Consider the following 22,392-nt stretch of genomic DNA (forward strand, 5'->3'; position numbering starts at 1 on the left):
TTGTTCAGAATGGAATGGGCATTTCAGAGTACGTAGCAGAAGAGTTGAGATTGGGATTTGGGTGAAATAAAGTGAAGAGTATGAACATAAAAGAACATGAAGAGGGAGGGTGGGGACGGTTTTCTCCTAAGTAGTCAGTGATTAATTATTACAAGGGTAGGGAGAAAAAAAACAAACAGAAAAAAGCTATAGGAAGACTAGAAGGTTGGAGAATGGGCAAAGCAGCTCAGACTTCAAGTTGTATTGCAGAAGGACCTGGCTGGGCCTGTGTTTGCTTCTTCTTCTGGGTGGCCCCTCCCCTGCAAGAGAGTGGGATATTGGGGGTGGGGAAAGAGATACGGTCATTTGCAGAGGGCATGCACTGGTCAGCAGCCAGGTATGGGTCTGGGGCCTGCTTGGGGCTTCCCAGGCACAGGTGCCCTTGCTCTCTTCCTGAAGGTGACTAGTAGAGAAGATGGATCATGGAGCAGGGTGCCAGTAGAGGGTACTCTTTGGTGGCTGAGCCTGGTCCTGCCAGCTGAAGGTGCTTTTCCTTTCCCACAGGACGAGAGATTAATACACCTGGGGTAGGGTTCAAATTCAGAAATAAAATCCAAAAAATCCTTTTACACTTTGTAGCAGTTCTGTTCCTCCATCTATGTGAGTGTGACACAGTACCTTAGGGAACTGTGATTTCTTCATCATGACTCCCTCCTTCCAAAATAAAGATTGCAACTATTTCATGTTGATAAATTGTTTCTGCAAATTTCTGAGGCTACGGATTATTTTTATCATTTAAGGACCAGCCTTAGTTCTTGGATGACAGATGTGGAAGAGTCCATCACCAGGCCTCCACTGGAAACCTCTCCAATTTAATGGGAGAGCATGTGATCTGCTGGCACGGGTTGTTACTTGGTGTCCCAGTGAGATGTTGGAGGACAATTTCAGTGGAACAGAGTAGCAATGGCTAATGTTTACCTAATGTTATAATGTTTATAAGATATATGATATCTGTTGTTATTTGATTGTTAAAAGAACTCGGACAGGTAGGGAGTAGGTAGGTGGAAACAGAGGCTCATAGCTCAAATGACTTGCTTGCGATGACACAGCGTCCTCCCCACTGAGCCCAGGTATGAGCTCTGTGTCTTCTGAGACCAGCACCATCGTCCTTTCCACTCTGTCAGGCTATGTTTTACTTTCTTAGTTTTGAACCTTTGATGCTGTGTGAAAGCAGCAGTTTTTCTCAATTAGAAGCAGCTAGGAGGCACACTAGATAGAGCTCTAGGCTTGGAGACGGAAAGATCTGAATTCAAATGTGACCTCAGACACTAGCTGCATGACTCTGGGCAAGTCACTTAACCTCTTTTTGCCTTGGTTTCCCCATCTGTTAAGTGGAGATAATGGTGATGGTGATAATAATAGCACCTGTCTCTCCAGGATTGTCATGTGGAACAAATGAGATAATTATTTGTAAAGTGCTTAGCAAGATGCTTGGCTCATAGTAGGCACTTAATAAATGCTTGTTTCCTTCATTCCTTTCTTTACCAAGGATTTGGAAGAGATAATCTCTAAACAGGTATGAGTTAGTTGTTGTAGTAGAGAGTGATGATCTGGAGTTTGAATGCTGCTTTGGATATTTACTAACTCTGTGACTAGTTAAGATAGATAGTTAACCTCTTTGAGCCTCAGTTTTCCCATCTGTAAAATGGGAACAATAATAATACCTACCTTCCAGAGTTATTGTGAATGTCAAACAAGATAATCTATGTAAAGTGCTTTGCATATCTTAAAACATTTTATGAATGCTAGCTACTATTACTGAGTACTTTATTATGTAATTTCACAGTTAATAATTGGCATAGTAAAGACAATTAATATTTTCTGTGAAAAAATGGTTGGATGAGGAAAAATTAGAGCTTCTCTATTGAAAGAAATACTGCTGAGACAAATGAGGTAGCATATGGTATGGTGGAAAGAACAGGAGAATTAGAGACAAAAGACTGGCAGTAGGATCCTAACTCTGCCAGTTACTGGTTTGGGCCCTTGGGTAAATCACTTAAACTCTCTCTGGTCCAATTTTCTCATCTGTGCAGTGAAACAGTTGATAAATATAGATGGTATCTAGTTGATATCTAAGGTCCCTTTCATTTCTAAATTTTTTGATTCTATTTCTCCTGAAGCCCATTTTTTCTCTCTTGCTATAATTAATTTTGTTAGAATGATCAGTTATTCCCATTTAGTCATTTAATAAGCTTGAGTGGTTGAAATGGTAGAAATAAAGTTAGTAATGAGATGGAAAGTCTAGTAGCATTTAGTGTAGTATAGGCTACATGCTTATTAAAGAAAGGAAATACCTGTCTTTTTGCAACTGGCCTCCAAAACCAAAACATAACTTCCAGTAAGTATCCACAAAGCACAGTTTCGCTCTGGCTACACCTGACTAACAATCTGGACTTTTTCCACAATATCCCAAATTTTCATTTGCCCTATCCTGCCTCTCCCCTATAAAAGTGGCTAAATGTGGGAGCAGTAGTGCATTCCATTAATTAATTGGTTTATGTGTGCCAAGCACTATGTTAAGCACTGGGGATACGAGGGGAAAAGGAAAAACTACACATCCTTTAAATCAAGTTATGAAAATCAAGACTGTTTCTGGGTAGAATTTTCACATAAACCATTTAATGTCCTGTGATGCAAACAACAACAACAAAATTTTCCCTCCAATTCCCTGAGAAAGTGATTTCTGAGTGAGAAAAGTCAGCTCTAAGTCTGAAGAGGATCTTTATTAAAAGACTCAAGAGACTGTATCCATAGATTTTGTAAAGTATGAAAGCCCAGTGTCTGTTGCGAAAACATTGTTTAATAGCTCATTGGGATGTTTTTTTGTGGGTTTCAAGTTTGGGCTTTTTGGTTTTGGTTTTGGGTGGTCTTTCTAAGGAGGGAAATCATTGAGAAACTAGCTAATATCAGGAATTTTTATACACATACACACATATACACATATATATGCTGCCAAAGTGTCACTTATACTTAGTATACATTCAGCTCCATCTCCTTATACACGAACTATATTTGCAGTTCTGCGCAACAAAACTTGATGTTCAGAATGATGTACCACAGCATCTGTACTATCCTGTTATCGAAGAGTAAGTTTATCTAGTTCTTGCTATGAGAAATGGGGCAATGACAGAAGGGGGCAGCCTTGGCATCAAGAAGAACTTGGTTTAAATCCTTCTGACACATACTAACTATTTGATCACAGACACTTCACTTAACCTCTCATTGTCCCAGGTAACCCTCTTAAACTAAGCAGTTAATTCCCCTTATGACATTGTAAGTCCAGGCCAAAAACAAACAGTACTTCCTAAGGTAAGAAAGGATACCAGTACCTTATAGAAAGATAATTAACAAGAAGGAATGAAACAAGTTTTTTCTTGTTAATCTTCAGTTAACTGAAAATTTCAGTTAACTACAATAATCAGTTCTCTCAGTATTTTTATTCATTGAGGTTTTACTCTCATCTTTCAACACCATTAGCACAAGGCCAGTTTTTGTTGATGTGATAACAGTATTAAGGGTTGGGAAACAGGATGTAGAATGTTTGTTTTGGTAGGCAGAATAGTTTAGACCCTTAAATGGTAATTTTTGTGGAAATGAGTTTTGAGGAATATGTTTATATCATGTTAATAGTTTCAAAATTTGTATTTCACTAGTTAAAAGCATATATAATATATATGTGTATATATACGTGTGTCTGTGTATGTATGTGTGTGTGCTGGAGCTCTACTTCAATGCAAAATAACCTGACGTACATAGCAACAAGAGTTATGTCATAACTTCCTAAACAGTATTTATTGTCTATGTCTTTGTTTTAATAACTCCAAGTAAGATATCTATGATCTGACATGAATAATCCTACTAGCATATGTCTCTTTTTTAACAGATTTTATTAAACAGAGAAGAGCAGGACTGAATGAATTCATTCAGAATTTAGTTAGACATCCAGAGCTATGCAACCAGTAAGTAATTTTCACTTGTGTTCTGAAAGGGACTTTATTAAGACATACTGCATTTTATATACCTTTGTAGAACCAAATTTAGTTAACTATATCATTTTAGTATCACTCTATCATGATATGTATACCTCAGAGTAGTCTATTCAAGGAGATGTTTTCTCCTCTATTAAAATAAAGATATTGCATATAGATATTTAATGGTATCTGGATTTTATTTTTGCTGAAATAACACAGTAGGGCTATAATTTTGTGGGGTTTTTTTTCAGTATTTTTCCAAACAGTAACCATTACTGTAACAATTACAAATTCTAGGTATAATTTTTTCTTAACTAATTTTGAAAAAAAAATTTTCTAGTATGAGAGTTAAATAAGAGGAAAATTTGCTAGTCATTCTTCCAGGAAAAAAAAAAAGTTCTTAGAGTTATCTTTCAGACAACTTGAATTGACGGAAGAGTAAAATATTTGAGCCACTTTTTGAAAAAGTCACTTTAAAAAATCTTATTTTATTTAGAGGAAAACATCCCCAAAATTTATTGCTCCATCTGCAGCTCAAAGCTTTTAAAAACAGTATTAACACTTCTTTAGCTTTCTGTTTCCCTTTGCTCAAGGAACCTGTGTCCTTAAATTTAGAAATTGTAGATCTGTTTTAACCTTTAAAATTAAATTAGAGAATGTCTTTATAGCGTGAATTTGCAACTTAATTCATTTTTATCACTTTAACCATTATATTTGAAGGTTGGATTTTCACACATCTAGATTTTTATCTAACAACACATGCTTTGCATATGGTCTTTTTTAGTTAGTTAACTTTTAGGCAAGTCAGTAAATGAAATCAATATATGCTTTTACTTGTTGAACAAATAGGCAGCCTAGCAAAATGGACACAGGGCCTGACTGAGCTTAGAGTCAAGGAGATCTGGGCTCAGATTCCTTTTCTGGTACTTCTTGGTTGAATGGACTGGGCCAAATCACAGGCCTCAATGAGCTGTGCTTTTCTTGTCAATAAAAGGGAGTTAATAGTACCTACCTCCTAGGGTTGTTAGGAGGCTTCAATGATATAATCTATGAAAAGTGCTTTGTAGCCTTTAAAACACTATACTGATGTCTGTTTATTGCTGTTATGCAAAAATGTAACATAACCAGATTTAGGTCAGAGGCCATGCTAATTATTTGAAAGAAAATTTACTCTGTCCCAATGTTCATAAAAATTAAGTATGTCCTACTTTTTACTTCAGTTTTGGTTGTAGTGGTTATTAATGGCACAAGTCACTCTTTGGTTGTGACTTTTGGTAAAGACAACTATGCTTAGCCTCTGTTTATGCACCTGTGAAACGGGAATAATTCTACTTTCATCTTGAGGATCAAGTAAGATACCTAAACTGGATAAGTTCCTGTTCAGGTGTGAGTTAGTAGTTGTATTTGCTACTTGGTTGTGGCTATCTGTGCCCTATCCATACATAGTATTTATTTCCTAGTTATTTTGTTTTACTAAACTGGGGTTGGGCATTATTTAAGTTGTACATTCAGTGTTACTAGTAAATATGTAGAAACTTTTGTCTGAAGCTTTTTAATTTTTCTTTCATGTTCCTAAAAATTTTTTGTCTAATAAAGTAGTAATAAGAACAGGTTACATTTCTAGAATACTTTCATGATATTTCATTTGATCCTCACAACAGCTGTTCAAAGTAGATAGTGCAGTTACTATAATTTCCATTTTATGGGTGTGCAAACTGAAGCTCATAAAGGTGATTGACTTGCTCAAGGTGATACAGATGGCAAGTGGCAAGGTTGGTACTAAAATGGTACTGTGTTCTTCAGCCTCTTCTGTGCCTTCACATTTAACTTGCTGGGTCCTGGAGGGACAGGAAAAGTGCTAACCCCCCTTTAGAGCCACTGACAAAATATTATGGAGACAGACTCGAAGTTTACCCTGCTGCCAAATGGTGGTGAATAGAGGTTCTTTGGTCAGAGAAGCGATGAGTCAGCAGTGAGTTTGACTCTCAGCTAAGCTGCTTCCTCCGCGCTTAGGCACAGAAATAGGATTGGATGCTTCTGCATATACATATAAGCACACTTGATAAGGCAGATCTGGAAGATCTGGGCTTATTTTCATTATGCTACTTTGTCTTAATAATTGTGTTTTAAAATTAGGGAATCTTTTCCTCCAGAAGACTGCATCCTTCTAAGTCCCTTATAGCTGATCTCAAAATTAGGAAGATTTTTAATTATGATCTTCTGCATGTGTGCTGCTGCTTCTTATACCCAACTTATTTTATTAAACCTTTACCATGCTTAATGACGATTTAGCCTGTCCTCCTTCATCGCTGCAGCATCTTCCTAAAGAGATTGTGCATAAATTACCAGTTGAAGTAAAAATTAATAAGCTGTCTTTTTAAGACAGTGTTGTTCAGAACTGCATGAAGCATTAAAGTTATTCAACAGCAGGGCACTATTATTTCCCTAAACAATAACTAGGATAGCTTAACTGGAGGAATTAATGACACTTTGCTTAAATATGTTTATGTTTAATAATAATGTGCCTGGGGCAGTTGGGAAGCACAGTGAATAGAGCACTGACTGGTCTTGGAATCAAGAAGACTCACGTTCATGAGTTCAAATCCAGCCTCAGACACTTACTAGCTGTGTGAATCTGGGGAGCTGTGTGATTCTAGGGAAGTCACCTGTTCGCCTCAGTTTCCTCCTCTATAAAATGAGCTGGAGAAGGAGATGGCAAACCACTTCAGTATCTTTGCCAAGAAAATCCCAGATAGGGTCTTGAAAAGTCAGATATGACTGAAACAACTGAACAACAACAACAACAACAACAAATAACAGTAACAACAGAACTTCTCTGGAAGATGTTTTGTAGGATGTTACTTTTTTTTGAAGTTTCTTCTGTTGATTCTAATTGCCTTTTTTCCTACATTAACTAAAAAATAGGATCTTTTTTCTTTTTTACGTGAATTGCACTTACTCCTTTTGGCAAATTTGAAGCAATGTAAACAACAGGTATTAAAATATACATTACAAAAAGAAATGTGATATTTAAACCCATACGTAAAAAATCATCCGTCTTTAGATAGGTATACTTAACTGCAAATGTGAATTTTCTTAATCATTTTATGTTAATGAGAGGAACTCTTGTGGTCTTAATTCTTCTCAGGAAAGAATAATAATAGCTTGTATTTATAAAACATGTATAGGCTGCAAGAGGCAGTATAATGTAATCACCCAGACAGGTTAGTCTCAAAGCTAGGAAGGCCTGGGTTCATGTCCTGTCTCTTAAACATAGTGGCTCTGCAGGCCTGGGCGCAGGTTAGGTAGCCTCACCATTCTCTGAATGGTTCTGTAAGGCTGTAGTTTTCAGAGAGGCTTCTGAATTGATAGGGAGAATTTCCTCATCTGACAGTTACCTGTACCAGTGACAAATAGGTCTAGTCCCTATCCCTTTCCTTTTAGGCTTCAAACTTCATTATGACGTTGAAGTGCCCTAGGTTGTCAAAAGCTATGCAAATGGAGCATAAACTCCACTGGAGCCAGTTTTAAATATGGATCTGGCTACACACACAGTTATCTCTCTTCTAAAGACCAGCCTAGCTAAGTACAGAAAGACTCCTCACTATTGAGTTAGCACCTAGATGAAAAATTTAAAATCACCTTTAGTCCCATGTATACCAAAATATTTATATTAGAACTTTTTGTAGTAACAGAGAACTAGAGACAGAGCAAATGACCCCTGACTTGGGAAATAGCTAAACAAGCTGTGGAACATTAATGTTGTGATGTAGTAGAATATTACTGTTTTGTAAGGAAGATGAATATATGTGAACTGGTACGAAATGAAGTAAGTAGAACCAAGAATTTGTTATGTACAGTGTTTACAACAATGTAAACAGAAAAAACAGTAGTGCAATATTTAAAACTGAATCTATGAAATTGTAATAACCAAATTTGGGGCCAAGAAGGGATATGAGAATGCGTCTCAGATCATTCTTTGCAGTGGTGTAATGTTATGAGTGTGGAGTGCTGTAAATGATGGCAGTTTCAGTTGATATGAAAATGAAAGATATTAATAAATGTTTTTTGAATCCTCAGTCCTGTGCAGCCTCCTTTTTTTCTCTTCAGTAACAGTGGAAGAGTGGCCAAAAAGAGGGGGCAAAAGGTGCTAATTATTTAGGCTATATGTATCTCTAAATGTGATCTCTTTGTTTAGTGGAAATTGAGTCAACATTCTAGTGGAGTCACTGAATCATATCAATAGTGACATAAAGGGAGAAATAAAACCAGAGGACATAAGGGAATTACAGCTAAATGGAAAGATAGTTCACAAGTTCTCATTTCAGAAGCAAATAAAGGAGTTGGTTTTCTTTTGCAAACAAAGGTAACTGGAACCATTCATGGAGCACTTCCGTCATCTCAACTTTGCAGTGGAGTGCACAATGAAGATATTAGCTCAAGTGCAAGGCTCTCCTCCAAGAAGATATCGCCCATGCATATGTCAAAATCAATATAAGTTTCCTTCTAATAAAAGATAACTTTGAGGATTTGTGGTTGAGAGGACATGTTAGATGTAAAACAATAGACCTCAAAATAAAACAGGGTATTTTATGCCAAAGATGTTTGCCAGTATCATGGAGGATGTCACACACACATACATGGTTTTCTATGTTAGTACATGGGCACCAGAGATCCTTATATTCAGTTTAGTGACCCATTTCTATTTGAGTTTGACACCATTGGTGTAGATAACCCATAGAACTTGTCCATAAATGCATATATCTTGAACAAACACTGAAAACGACCAGTGAGCTTGATGTGGAATTTAACTAGTAGAGGGGGAAGAGTATGAATTGTATTTGGGCTATTAAAGAGTTCTTTTAATAACCCCAGACTTCTTATAAGTCATGGAATACCATAGTCCCCAAATATTTAAAGTTAAAGTTCACCTAAGGCGATAGAGAGGTGCACGGTAGGGTATGAGCAGTCTGAAAAAAGTTACAAATGAAGAACTGCATAAGAAAAGCAGTGTAAAAGACATTTAAAAAGAAAGGTGTGGCCAGAAAAATTTATGAATCTGTAATATAATGAGAATTAGGGATAACCAGTGTATACACTGCCTTTGTATTCCATTGTTGTCTCCACAGTGTTAAGAGATGTAGAGGATTGTCCGTAGCATGTTGAGTGAACTCATCCCAGCATGTTGGGATGAGACACAGACAGGAATCACAAAGGTTGGACATGTATCGATGGGTCATGATCTACATCACTAGAGGATATATTGTCTTGGATGCATTGCATTTCCCTTGAAGTATGCAACAGCATCTGTTACAGAGAATGAAGAGGTAGAGAGAAATTTTTACCAAGGACTTGACAAAATGCTCAAAATGAAGTCAACATATACACTGATATTCAGTTACTTTATTGCAAAGTTGTAATACAAGAGGAAGATGGCAACACAAAAAGTATTGGAAAATATGGTTAGAAATGAGTTCAAAGACTCACTTGTAGGCCACAAAGCAGTCACATGATGAATACATCCAAGAAGAGATGTTCAAGAAGAGAATTAAAAAGCACCTGACATAAAAGCCTAAATAACATAAAAATGAAATGGATTTGATCTTCATAACAGGAAATAAATAGGTAGCAGTATCAGAGTCCTTTCTGAATCTGCTGTCTGTGTGCAGTCACACTTTTCTGACTTGTTAAAAACAAAGTTCAGAATAAACACCAAATGAAAAGAAAGAATAAAGTATAGTTAATAACTATCTAGCAACAGTGTACTTAACAGCCCCAACTCAATGTATGAAAACAAATTGTTCCACTTAAAAATGGAAATGAAAAATAGATAAAGGAAAAGACGATGATTATGATCATCACCATTTCCAACAGACGTTCAGCTGATCTAAGGCGATTGTCATAATTAGGAATTCCAAAAAGCCTTAGAAAATGTCTTGAGCAGGAAGCACTTGATCTCTTTGTCGAATGGAAAGACATAGCCCATAGGGGTAATACCATTTTAGAATTAAAATGAATTTGCAAAATGTTATAGAGGATGTGGAAAAATTGGGACACTAATACATTATTGGTGGAAATTTGAACTGATCCAACCATTTTGGAGAGCAACATGGAATTATGCTCAAAGAGTTATAAAACTGTGTATATCCTTTGACCCAGCAATACTATTAGATCTGCTACCCACGGTGATCAGAGAAAAAGGAAAAGGAACCATATGTTCTAAAATATTTATACCAGCTCTGTTTGTGGCAGCAAAGAACTGGAAATTGAGGGAGTGTCCATCAGTTGGAGAATGGCTGAATAAATTGTGGTATATGATTGTGATGGAATACTACTGTGCTGTATGAATTGATGAGCAGGTTGATTTTTGGAAAACACGGAAAGATATGAAGAGTGAAAGGAGAAGAGCCAGGAGAACATTGTATATAACAGCAATATTGTTTGAAGAGTAAATGTGAATGGTTGAGCTGTGCTCAATTATATGAATGTTCAGATCAACTACAAAGGACCTATGAAGGAAGTTGATGTCTACCTCCAGAGAAAGAACTGATATATGGAACCATGTATTGTATAGTTTCATATATATGTATCTGTGTTGAATGATGACCTTCTCTAGTACAGGGATGGTAGAGAGGAAGGGAAACAGCTTGGAATTCAAATGTAACAAAAAATAAAATAAATATTTAAAAGTTTTTAAAATGTTACAAAGGAAAGATAGAACCACCTAAGAAAATAACAAAGATTGGTTGAGGGGCAAACAAATCTACCGATTGGTGTGATACCCACCTAAGCCCACTTACCCAAATTACACATTTATGGAAGACACTGGAAGGAAAACAGTCAGTTAAAAAGTGGAGCAGATTTTCCAGCATTTCTCAGTATTCATCATAATTGATGTTGGAGCCACAACAAGGAGACCTAGAATGAAATAGAAAAAGGACTCAAAAAAAAAAGTTAAAAAGAACACCTGAATTCAATCAACTATGCACAGATGAAATCTGTGTTGGATATAACAAAAAATTTAAAGCTTTATGAGAGTGAGTCTTAAAATATCTTAAAGAGAGTAAGATCCAAAACAATTTGAAAAAATCATAGGCAATAATATTACTCCCAAAACACAAGAAGTAATCAGTAACTACTGAGTCTTAACTTTCATTAACTCTATAAAATAATAGAGAATGATTGACGTGTTGAAGGTGCCCTTGAGGAAAAAAAGGAATAGAGAAAATGGAAAATATTGCTATTCTTGATTGTTAATATGTATATATATATATTTGACTCCATAGAATAGAGCTCAGTTCTTTTCTTCAGCAAAATGACTCCTGTGCAACAAACTGTCTAATAAGAGTACTTAACACTCCCAACTCAACCTATGAATACAAATTTTTACACTTACAAATGGAAAGTGGATAAAGGTGAAGGCACTGGTTATGATCATCATCACATATATAGGTATATTTCTTATTTCCTACAGACATTTAGCTGATAGAAGACAATTATCACACTCAGGAATCTATGCATATATTAAGATCATGCAACTGTATAAAAATAAGAAGCTGAATTTTTAATAAAAATACCCACCACTGTCATGGAAAATATCCTACACAGATTGTTTATAGATGGTGAGGGCCTCTAGATGCTCCTGTCCTTAAATTGTATTGTGCAGCTAGGTAGTACAGTGCATAGAGCACTGGAATTAGAAATCAGGAGGAACAGAGTTCAAATCCAGCATCAGACATGTACTAACTGTGTGACCTTGAGCAAGTCTCGGTTTCTTTAATTGTAAACTGGGGATAATAATAGCACCTACCTCCCAGGGTTATTGTTAGGATCAAATAAGATAATATTTGTAAAATGCCTAATACAGTACCTGGCACATAGTAGGCATTATATAAGTGCTGGCTAATTCACTGATTATGCAAAACTCCTGAGCAGTATATCTTCATCAAGGCTTCATAAGTAATATTCATGACTATTAAAAGATATCCAGAAAGAATAAACTTAATGGATGAGCAATGTATATTTTTCAGATTATAGTATATAGTTGTATGGGTACCATTGAGTTAGTCTGTCAGTACATTTATATTGGACAGCTGCTGAGGTACAGTGAGTTGGGCCTAAAAAAAAAATCAGCAGTGAAAGAGTGGACTGCACTGTAGTTAGCAAGTTGCAGAGCACTTCCAGTGGTCCCAAATAGCTCCCTAACCTGCTCCCCTCATCCCCAACCATCCTTTTACCACCAGCATTCTCCTGATGAATTTTTTTATATAAACAATGGTACACCACAAGTGGCCTGACAAGGAGCTAAGCAAGTCCTTGGTTGCTTCCTCTATGAAGGATTTATACAAGGATATGAACAAGGAGTACACAGGACAGAAGTCTTTTCTTTTAAAGAAGGAATAGGCACAAAAATGAGATCATTTACAGTACAAAGTACTTTGTTTATTATTTCATTTTGCATTGTTGGGACCACAGAGATCAACTAGTCTAACTCCAGTCTCAATGAAAATACCCCATAACTCCACTCCTAATAACAAAGTTGCTTGAAGACCTCTATCCCACTACCTTCTTACGGAGCCCATTCCACTTTTGGAAAACTCTGATAGTAAATCAACAAGCATTTACTAAGGGCTTACTATGTGCCAGGCACTGTAATAAGCACTGAGCGTAACATAGAAAGACATACGCATGGACTCATACTCAGGAAAGCCCAAGTCTTCTCTGCAGCTTCCATTTGTATCTCCTGGTTCTTCCTTCTTGGTCTAATGCCTTTTCCATATGACTGCCCTTCACATACTTAAAGAGAAATATCATGACCTTTGTCAATAGCTGCCCCAAGCTAAATGTCCTCATGGTTTGACCTCAGGGTTCTTCATCATCTTAGCTGTACCCCTGTCCACTTCACCCTGCCCCAGACACTATTTCAGTCCCCCTTCCAAGAGCTGAATATTCTATTCCATGTATGGACCAACCAGGGCAAAATAGAATTAGAATAGCAATCTCACGTTCCTCATTCTGGACACTATTGGACACTGTACTTTTCTTAATGCAGCCTAAGATTATATATAAACCCCTCTGGCTGCCATATTGCAGTGTTGTCTTACATTGTTTGTAGTCTAGTAAAACCACCAAATTACCGTCAGGTGAATTGCTGTCTAGCCATGCTTCCCCCTTCTTGTACTGATGGAGACGTCTAAGGCTTAGAGAGCTCAAGTGATTTGTCCAAGGTTACATAGCTACCAAGTAGCAAAGCTAGAACTCAAAACCAATTCATATGCTTAAAATCCAGTGTTCTTTCTACTGTATACTGAGCATATAAATATAAATACAGATGTGGCTTATACTTGCATAGCACTTGATGGTTTCAAAGCACTTTCAGATCTTTTATTTTTTATTATCCTCACGATAGGAAGAAGTTAAGTAGGGTAGATATGGTTCCTGTTTTGTTTTTGTTTTTGTTTTTTCCAGTGAACTGATTGGTGTTGAAATGACTGGCACCTTGGGATAAAATGGCCCTATCGTTTTAGTGTTTGTAATAATAGCCGAGGAAAGGAATTCCAGGCATAGTTTGACATGTACCCTAGTCTTTAGGGAAGAATTTTAAAAATTCAGAGAAAAAATAGGTAAGATACCATCACCAAAGATTCTGAAAGGGAAGATTATTCAAGAAAAATCTGAGGTTTTTAAATTTAAAATTTTTATAGTACAATCCCATAAATCCCAGTGAGGAAGAAAAAGGTGGGAAGAAAGCTTTAAAAAAAAACATTCTGCCTAGTGAGCCTTCTGGCAATCTCATTTTTAAAGTGTATTATTCAGAATACTAAAAGAAACGTAACAAAAATGAATATTGCATTATGACCACAAGCCTGTAAGAATAACATCAGGAAGGTTAAAGCCCAAAGTGAGCTATTGTTTGTGACAAATGCTTAAGATAATTTTTAAAGGACATTTTTGAGGTATGTTCAGAAATAGAAGAAAAACAAGAATCTGATGTCCATTGGTTTTCACAGATGGTATAATGTTCAACAGACAATAACCACCCGTTCCTCCTTTTCCAAGGAGAATGATGTTAAAACTGGAAAGGGTAGGATGAATACGGTTTTACCGCTTCAATCTGACATTAATTGAAGATATAAGAGAGCACTTAGCTACTTTAAGAGAGTTAAGTTCTTCAGACTTTAGTTTCATGCCAAAGTATCGTAAGGATTTGCAGGTGTAATTTCTGAACCACTATTGGGTATTCCTGAAAAACCATGAACTAGAAGAAAGGAACCAAAAGACTGGAGATGGGCAGATGCTCCATTTTTCAAAAAGGGAAGAAAAGTGGAATCTGAAAACTATAAAACTATGACATTCGCATTGGTATTAATGATGCCCAATAGAACTCTACAGTGGGTTATTGAATGGGACCTCGAGATTACTTGGTGGATGGAATAGTAGACTTGGAGTCAGGGAAATCTGGGTTTAAATTCTGCCTCTGACACCTACTAGCTGTGTAACCTGGGGCAAATCATTTAACCTCTCTCAGTCTTACTTCTCTCATCCGATATGAGGATCAAATGACAATATAGGAAAAGCACTTTGCAAGCCTTAAAGTGTCATATAAATGCTAGTTATTATCATATTATGTATTTTGATAATACATTATTATATATTATCACAATATATCATTACAACCAGTTGCCCCAACTGCAGTCTGGGAGCGTAGACTATTTGTCATTCTAAGCTTGGAACTTCCTCCGTCTTCCACCCCTTGCAACCATGTCCTCTGGAAGTGTTCGCATTGGGAAACTGATCCCTATCTTCCATGCCACTGTTGTGGTTGATGGGGCTTTCGTGGGGGTAGGGTTAGAAAGAAAACAGTAAGTATTTAAGTGCATGTATGTGTCACTGTGCTAAGTGCTTTACAGATATTTTCTCATTTGAGACTCACAACTATTCTAGGAGGTGCTATTATTATCCCCATTTTACAGTCGAGGAAACTGAGGCAGACAAGTGACTTGCCTATGGTCACATAGCTGGTGACTGATCCTAGATTTGAACTCATCTTCCTTACTCCAGGTCCAGTGGTCTGTCCACTGTACCATCTACGTATAGACTATAAAGGGAAATACCTGGAAGTATCTATACCCTTGATTTCACCTTTGTATGCCTACAGAGAGCATTGCATTCAGTGACCAGGTTTCTTAATTTTGGCCAACTGAGCTACAAAGTCCTTAGTGTGTGTAGATTCCCTGTTTACTCACTTGGCCTGAATTTCAAGGACAGCCTTGAAAAGAGTGTCCTGGGCCATTTGAAAATCTCTTGTTGGCAGATCTGACTAGAAGCCTAGCTTGAGATCAGATGGTTGGTTGTTGTCCTTCGTTCTTGAAGAGGACCAAAATGACATCAGTAAGTTAGAGTCAAGTTACAGTGTGTCCAACTGTGGCTCATCAAACCAATATAAATTCAGAATGCTTTACCACAGGTAGGACATAAATAATTTATGTGGACATTTGGGGTGGATTCTCTAAACATGTGCATTTCACATTTGTTTTGAGCTATTTCAGTTCTGTTTTGTTCATAGAGCACAGCACTTTCTTTGATGAGGGCACGCCATGCCAGGTGGTCTTGTGCCAGTGTCTCCCATGCCATGCAATCAGTTGTGAGATTATGAGTTACTGAAGGAGGATAACAGTATTCCCTACAGGGCCTGTTCATCACTGATGCCAAGGACCTCTTCCGTATAAATCACTGTCAATGACTTATCTGTGGGATGCTCAGTGAATGATAGTTTGCAGCTAGTGCAAGCATTCCATTCCACAGATAAGCATGACATGGTATGCCCTGCAAGCCTGAGCAAGAGATACTAATAAGCCTGATGTGGATGACAATAATACTTTATTATTAAACAGAAAGTTTGCGAGTCCCTAGGGAAGAAGGGTAGGGAATCACTAGGATCTGTTGTAGAGGTTCAAGTAGGCTTCATTTTATTCCTTTCCATTTACTCAAGCAATCTGGCATTTAAAGATTAGAAAGTCAAAGGAATGCTAAAAATATTGTCATATTTTAGGGGCAGCTAGGTGGCGCAGTAGATAGAGCACCAGCCCTGAAGTCAGGAGGACCTGAGTTCAAATGCGACCTCAGACCAAACACTTGACACTAGCTGTGTGACCCTGGGCAAGTCACTTAACCCCAATTGCCTAAAAACTTAAAAAAAATACATTGTCATATTTTTAGTAATTATTTGACAAGTTGTCTCCTGACAATAACATTGTGAAGACAAACAACTTTGAAAGCCTTAAAAATTCTGATCAGTGCAATGGCCAACCTTGATTCCATAGGACCAATGATGAAACATCACTTGCTGGACTCAAGATGCAGAATAAGACATTTGGAGGATTTTTTTCTTAATTATGCATAGTCAATAAAGGGGTTTTATTTTTCTCTTTCTTCAATGGGAGAAGGGGGAGGTAGAAGGGGGAATGGGCCTAAGGATATTTTGGCAAAAAAGAAAAGAGAGTTGTTGAAGTATTTTAAAAATGTACAGGAGAGACCAGAAGTAATCACAGACAAGCTGGACATCTTTGAAAGTCACATGTGTTAAATGTATTTCATATTTTTAAATAAAAGCAAGTTGTACATACAGTTTTTTTGTATTATCCTGTTTTTCTGTTCTACATATATAGAAATGCTGTTTTTATTTGGTTTTTGTAAGACTTTGAATTTTTTTTTAAATTTAAAATTTGTCTCCTGATTTCCACGTGAATGAGATGGAAAAATATAGTCTAGATGGTAGTTGACTTAGGTAGATTGGTACCTGACTGAACATACACAAAGTCTGTCGATTAATGCATTTATTTCACCTTGGCTTTTTATAGATTACTTTTATGAAAACATAAAAGACTTGTTATCATTTGTGTACATGGCAGACCCAAGGCAAAGAGACAGTAAATATGTTAGCTAACAAGATAAAAACAATGGGCCAAAACTGAGAGTGAAATTCCATAGAGATAAACTTACATTTTAGAAAATCAGGTATACTGGCACAGGGAAACTCACCTTCGCTCAAAAAGCAAAGTTGACCTACAAAAAGACCTAGAGTGGGACAGTGGTGAGGGATGGGGGCATCAGCTGACTGACTGCCCACCCATACAACATAAGCCATTGCACAGTGCAGCTGGGAAAAAAAAAAGCAAACCTAATGGAATCTCAGGCTACAATAATAGGTAAAGTAGTACATGAATGAGTAAAGTAGTAGTCCCACTATACTTTTCAGTGTCCATACATAAAAAGTATCTGGAATGTCACGTTCAATCTCATATTTTATGAGAGATGTTGGCAAATTTATAGGAGGATAATCAGGATAAGGAAGTAGATAGCAACTGTCATATGAATTATTGTTGAAGGAACTAGGGAATATTTAGCCTAGAAAATAAAAAGATTTATAGGGAATTGTGTAGTTGTTTTTAAATATTTAAAGAAGTTTCATGTGGAGTAAGGATTAATTGTGTTGTATGTAGCTCCAGAGGGCAGAATTCACATCAATTGGTGAAAACTGGAAAGAAGAAAAGTTCAAAAATAACCATTAGAGTTTTCCTTCAGTGGCAGAGAAGATAGAAAGCTGGTCCTCAAAGTCAAAAGCACCAGGGATTAAGTTCCATCTCTGATATAGTGGCTGTGATTCTCTGGGTAAAAACTACAAATTTCAGAGAAGGCTGCTTGTCCTCTGTCATTGGAAATGTTCAAATCGAGCTTGTAGATCCTGCATCGAGGTTGAATTGTTGGGATTTGGGGATACCTAAGCACCCTTTCAGCATTGAGATTTGTATATATACCCTTCACGAGTCAGAACCCTGTAGAACTGTTGAAATGTGAAGTTCTCTCTGATAGTAGGAATCTTTGATCTTTCCTATAACATGGTCGATGTTTTAGGAGAATGGTGTCCCAACTTTAAATCTTTGTCTTTAGTCTAGGTTAAAACAGACAGAACTATTTTTAGCATGTTGCCAGCTCCTTTATTAAACTTGAACCTTCTTGGTTTGTCTGTCACTTAGCTCCTGTAATTTTGCTGCTTTGACATTTTAAATGTGCAGTTCATAACCCTTGAACCTTTTAAGTCAAGGTATTATATTTTATAAAGACATTGCGTTCTAAAAAGATGTGCTCTTTTAAAGCTTTCTACTAATAACATGAAAGGCAGCATGACACGGTGGATAAAGAGCCCGTCATGGAGTTGAGCTGACACAGAGCAGCTGGGTGTGACCCTTAGCAAGTCACATAACTTCCCAGTGTTCTGTGCAGCTCCCAGAAACTGTAAGTCGCAGAGAAAGTACCAACCTGTACTAGTAGGAGTTGCCTTATTTGAGTGTTCCCTATTGCACAAATTAAAAAAAAAATTAACATAGTTAACATTTACATGGTGCTTACTATGTGCCAAGTGCTATGTTAAACTCTTTACAATTCTCTTATTGGGTCCTCATGACAAACCTAAGTTAGGTGCTATTATCCCCATTTTACAGATGAAGAGACTGAGTTCTTATCCCTACTAATAATGTATTTTTAAAAGTTTAAATGCAAATGCAACGTAATTATGGTACTAAATCACCACATTTTTCCATAAAATTATTTCAAATAATTTTTCAATTAGAAAATAAGATGATTTTCACACATTTGAACCACAAGTTATATCTGATTGTTTAGATTATTTAGTGACAAGAGTTACCATTTTAAAGAAGCAAATTAGTAATTAGTTAAGATTGGAGGGACAACAAAAATTCAACAAATATTTATACAGTACATACATGTGCTAAGAATTATCCTAGGAACAGGGAAAATAGTTTTTGGAAATAATTTACTTTTAAAAATTGTCTTATTCAAGGGGCAGCTATGTAGTGCAGTGGATAGAGCACCAGCCCTGGAGTCAGGAGCACCTTAGTTCAAATCCGGCTTCAGACATATGATACTCAGTAGCTGTGTGACCCTGGACAAGTCACTTAACCCCAATTGCCTTGAAAAAACAAAAAGAAAATTGTCTTATTCAGCTTTATAATATCATAAATTTTATTTTAGATAATCTGACTAGTGTACTAATGATAGAAAAAGAAATATAGGAATGTTGATAGTTGGTGGTATTAAAATAAAGCATCTTTCAGAAAAACCTGGGAAGACTTACATGAATTGATACAAAGTGAAGTAAGCAGAACCAGGAGAACATTGTACACCATAATACCAATACTGTACAATGATCAACTCTGAGTGACTTAGGATCCAAGACAATTCAGATGGACTTATGTTGAAAAATGCTGTCCATCTCCAGATGAAGAATTAATGAAGATCATAGTATACTTTTTTAAATTTTATTTTTCTTGTGTTTTTTTGGGGGGGGAAGAAGGGTTTTGTGTTTTCTTTCACAACATGGCTAATATGGAAATACATTTTACATGACTGCACATGTATAAGCCTATATAAAATTGCTTGCCTTCTCAATGAGGAGAGAGGAGAGTGAGCAAGAGAAATTAAAACTCAAAAATCATTTTTTAAATGTTAAAAATTATTTTTATATGTAATTAGAAAAAACAAAATATTAAAAAAAGAACAAAGCATCATAACAAAGCTAATTTTGTTTCTAGTCCAGATGTCAGAGCATTTCTTCAAATGGACAGTCCACGACATCAGTCAGATCCTTCTGAAGATGAGGATGAAAGAAGTATTCAGAAGGTAATAAAATGGGTTAATATTTGTTAAAGCTGCCATGTATTCATCCCTGAAATAGGCCCAGCATATGCCTGTGCTTCTTAATTAACTGTAAAAATCAAGATCTACCTTGAGCAGCCTCCCCTCCCCTTTGCCTTAGAAACTCTCATCATCTCCACACATCTCCTCCTTTGTTTCTGTATTCTATTTCCTCTGTTATCTTGCCCCATTGAACATTCTTCTTTGTTCCCAACCCCGATCTTTGATGACTCTTTATTCACTGGCTTCTTCTCTACCACCTACAGACGTGCCCAGGTCACCGTAGTTCTTTCGGACAAACAAACCTGTTACTGGGCATGACCTGGATCCCTTCGTTGAGATATCTAATGGCCTCTTCTCATTTCTCATCAGTTTTAATCTCTCTGGTGTTTGACACTGTTGACTACCCTCTCCCCTGGATACTGTCTCTTGGGGTTTATCTTTCTGTTCTCCTACATGTCCCTCAGTCTCTTTTACTGGATATGAAGGGCATACCGTATTTCTTTATCTTGGACCTTTCTTTCTCTCCAGTCTCCAGTCTTGGTCGTTTTAAGATCTTTTTTTTTTCCTTTTTTTTTAGCTAGGCAATGGGGTTAAGTGACTTGCCCAGGGTCACACAGCTGGTAAGTGTTATACATCTGAGCCCAGATTTGAACTCAGGTCCTCCTGAATCCAGGGCCAGTGCTCTATCCATTGCACCACCTAGCTGCCCCCAAACTCAACACATTCAGAACAAAATGTTCTTTTTCATATGGGTATTCCCCAAGGTCCTTTCCCATTTCTCTTCTCTTTTCCCAGTACTCTCTGTTAGCAACCTTATCAGTTCCCCTGAGTTTAACTATAATCTTATGCAGATGACTCCCAACCCCACCCAGCCTCTCCCCTGAGCTTCATCTTCCCATTGGACATCCTAGAGACATCTTGAACTCAACCTTCCCCAAAACTGAACTCCTTATCCAAACTAGGCTTCTCTCTCTTCCTCACACATGACACCCTGCTCCCTTTTTGTAGCTCTGTGCTGGCCTTTTCACATGTCTGGTAGGCACTCCTTCCTTACCCTTGCTTCAGAGTCCCCCTCTTCCCTTAAAATATGAGTCAAGCACCATCTTCTGCAAGAAGCCTTTCTCAGGTTCCTTAGCCTTGGAGCTTTCCCCTCTCTAACTTTGATTAGCTCCACTTTGTTGTATTAATCTTATCACATGGTGTCCTCTCCCTTTAGATTACAATAAGTTCTTTGAGGCTGGAATTGGTTTTTTTCCCTTTCTTTGTATCCCTAGCACTTAGCTTAGTTCCTCGTATGTGATAAATAGGTGCTTAATAAATGCTTGTTGCCTTAATTATTCCAGCTTCCTTTCTCTTACTACCAGCCTGCTGGAATGAGTGTTCTCTACTTCCTTTTTCCATCTCCTTTTTGCTCAGCCACTTGCAATATGTCTTAAAAGCCCTGCTGCTCTATTGAAGCTGCTCTCTGACCAGTTAGTAGTGATCGCTTAACTGTTGAATCCGGTAAATCCAGGCCTTAACTCCCCTGATCTCTCTGATGCTCTTGACACCATTAGTCATGTGCATTTCTCTTGGGAATTCTTGTTTCTCAGGTTTCTCTGGTGCCATTCTCTCTTGACTTTTTCTTAACCTAACTGCTCTTTCACATCAGTATTATGCACTTCCTTTTCATTTGGTGTGAGTATCCCTCAGGAATCTGTGATGGGCCCTCTTTTCTTCTCTATACCCTTACCCTTGGAGATTTATTAGCTCCCATAGATTTAATTATCATTTACACACCAATGACTACCGTAGATAGTCTGGCCTTAATCTTACTGAACTGCGGTCCCACATGTTAGCTACTTAAAGTCATCAAGTTTTAAAAAAACTGATTCCCCCCTAAAACTGCTGCTTCAAAGTTCCCTATTTCTATTGAGGGGACTCTCATTTAGTCATTCAGGTTGTGGCCTCTTAGAAGTCATCCCTTCTCCTTCACCCCCCTCACACTGAATCATTTGCCCCATCTTACTGATTCTACCTCTGTAACATCTTTCCCATCATTCTCCATTCCTCTGTTTTCACAACCACCCCCTCCCCAATCCAGGCCCTTGTCACCTCTTATTGACTAGTAAAAGCTTTTCCTAATTAGTCTTCCTCTTTTTCCTTTTTTCCCCCCTCTCCAATATAACTGCCAAAATAATTTTCCTAAGGCACAAATCTGATCATGTACTTCCCTACTCAAGAGTTTTCAGTGGCTCACTATGACCTACCTCAGGGTTAAAATACAAATCTCCCAGCTTAGCTTTTAAAACCCTCCATGATATGGTTCTGTTTTTCCAGTTTTAACTTCTGTCACTTGCCTTCATTCATCTTATGAATCAACCAAAATAGACTACTAAATATTTTCCAGACTCCACTTTCTATCTTCTGCCTTAATGCATTGACATTATATGTTCCTTATGCCTTGAATGTGATCCTTCCCTAATTTCTACTTCTCAAGAGCTAAATTTATATGAGACTTCTTCATTGAAGCCTTCCCTTATTCCGAGGTTGTTAATGATACTTCCCTCTTCAAATTATCTGGTATTTATATATATTATTATGTCTGTGTTATTGTTATGTGTATATTATGTATTGGAGGCAGCTAGGTGGTGCTGTGAATAGAGTGCTGGGCTGGAGTCAGGAA

General features: G+C 37.2%; 1 protein-coding gene across 1 annotated transcript in view; it reads left to right on the top strand.

Annotated features, from left to right (window-relative positions):
- The window catches only part of LOC114054016 (serine/threonine-protein kinase Sgk3), a 159,357-nt gene that overhangs the window by 92,898 nt on the left and 44,067 nt on the right, over positions 1-22,392 (top strand). Inside the window, exons 5-6 of the mRNA XM_027877100.1 lie at positions 3,923-3,998; positions 19,622-19,709. Of these exons, the coding sequence (XP_027732901.1) occupies positions 3,923-3,998; positions 19,622-19,709 (164 nt within the window). The remainder of the gene's footprint in view (positions 1-3,922; positions 3,999-19,621; positions 19,710-22,392) is intronic.

Source organism: Vombatus ursinus, unplaced genomic scaffold, assembly GCF_900497805.2.
Source record: "Vombatus ursinus unplaced genomic scaffold, bare-nosed wombat genome assembly UNPS02014812.1, whole genome shotgun sequence".
Taxonomy (NCBI): Eukaryota; Metazoa; Chordata; class Mammalia; order Diprotodontia; family Vombatidae; genus Vombatus; species Vombatus ursinus.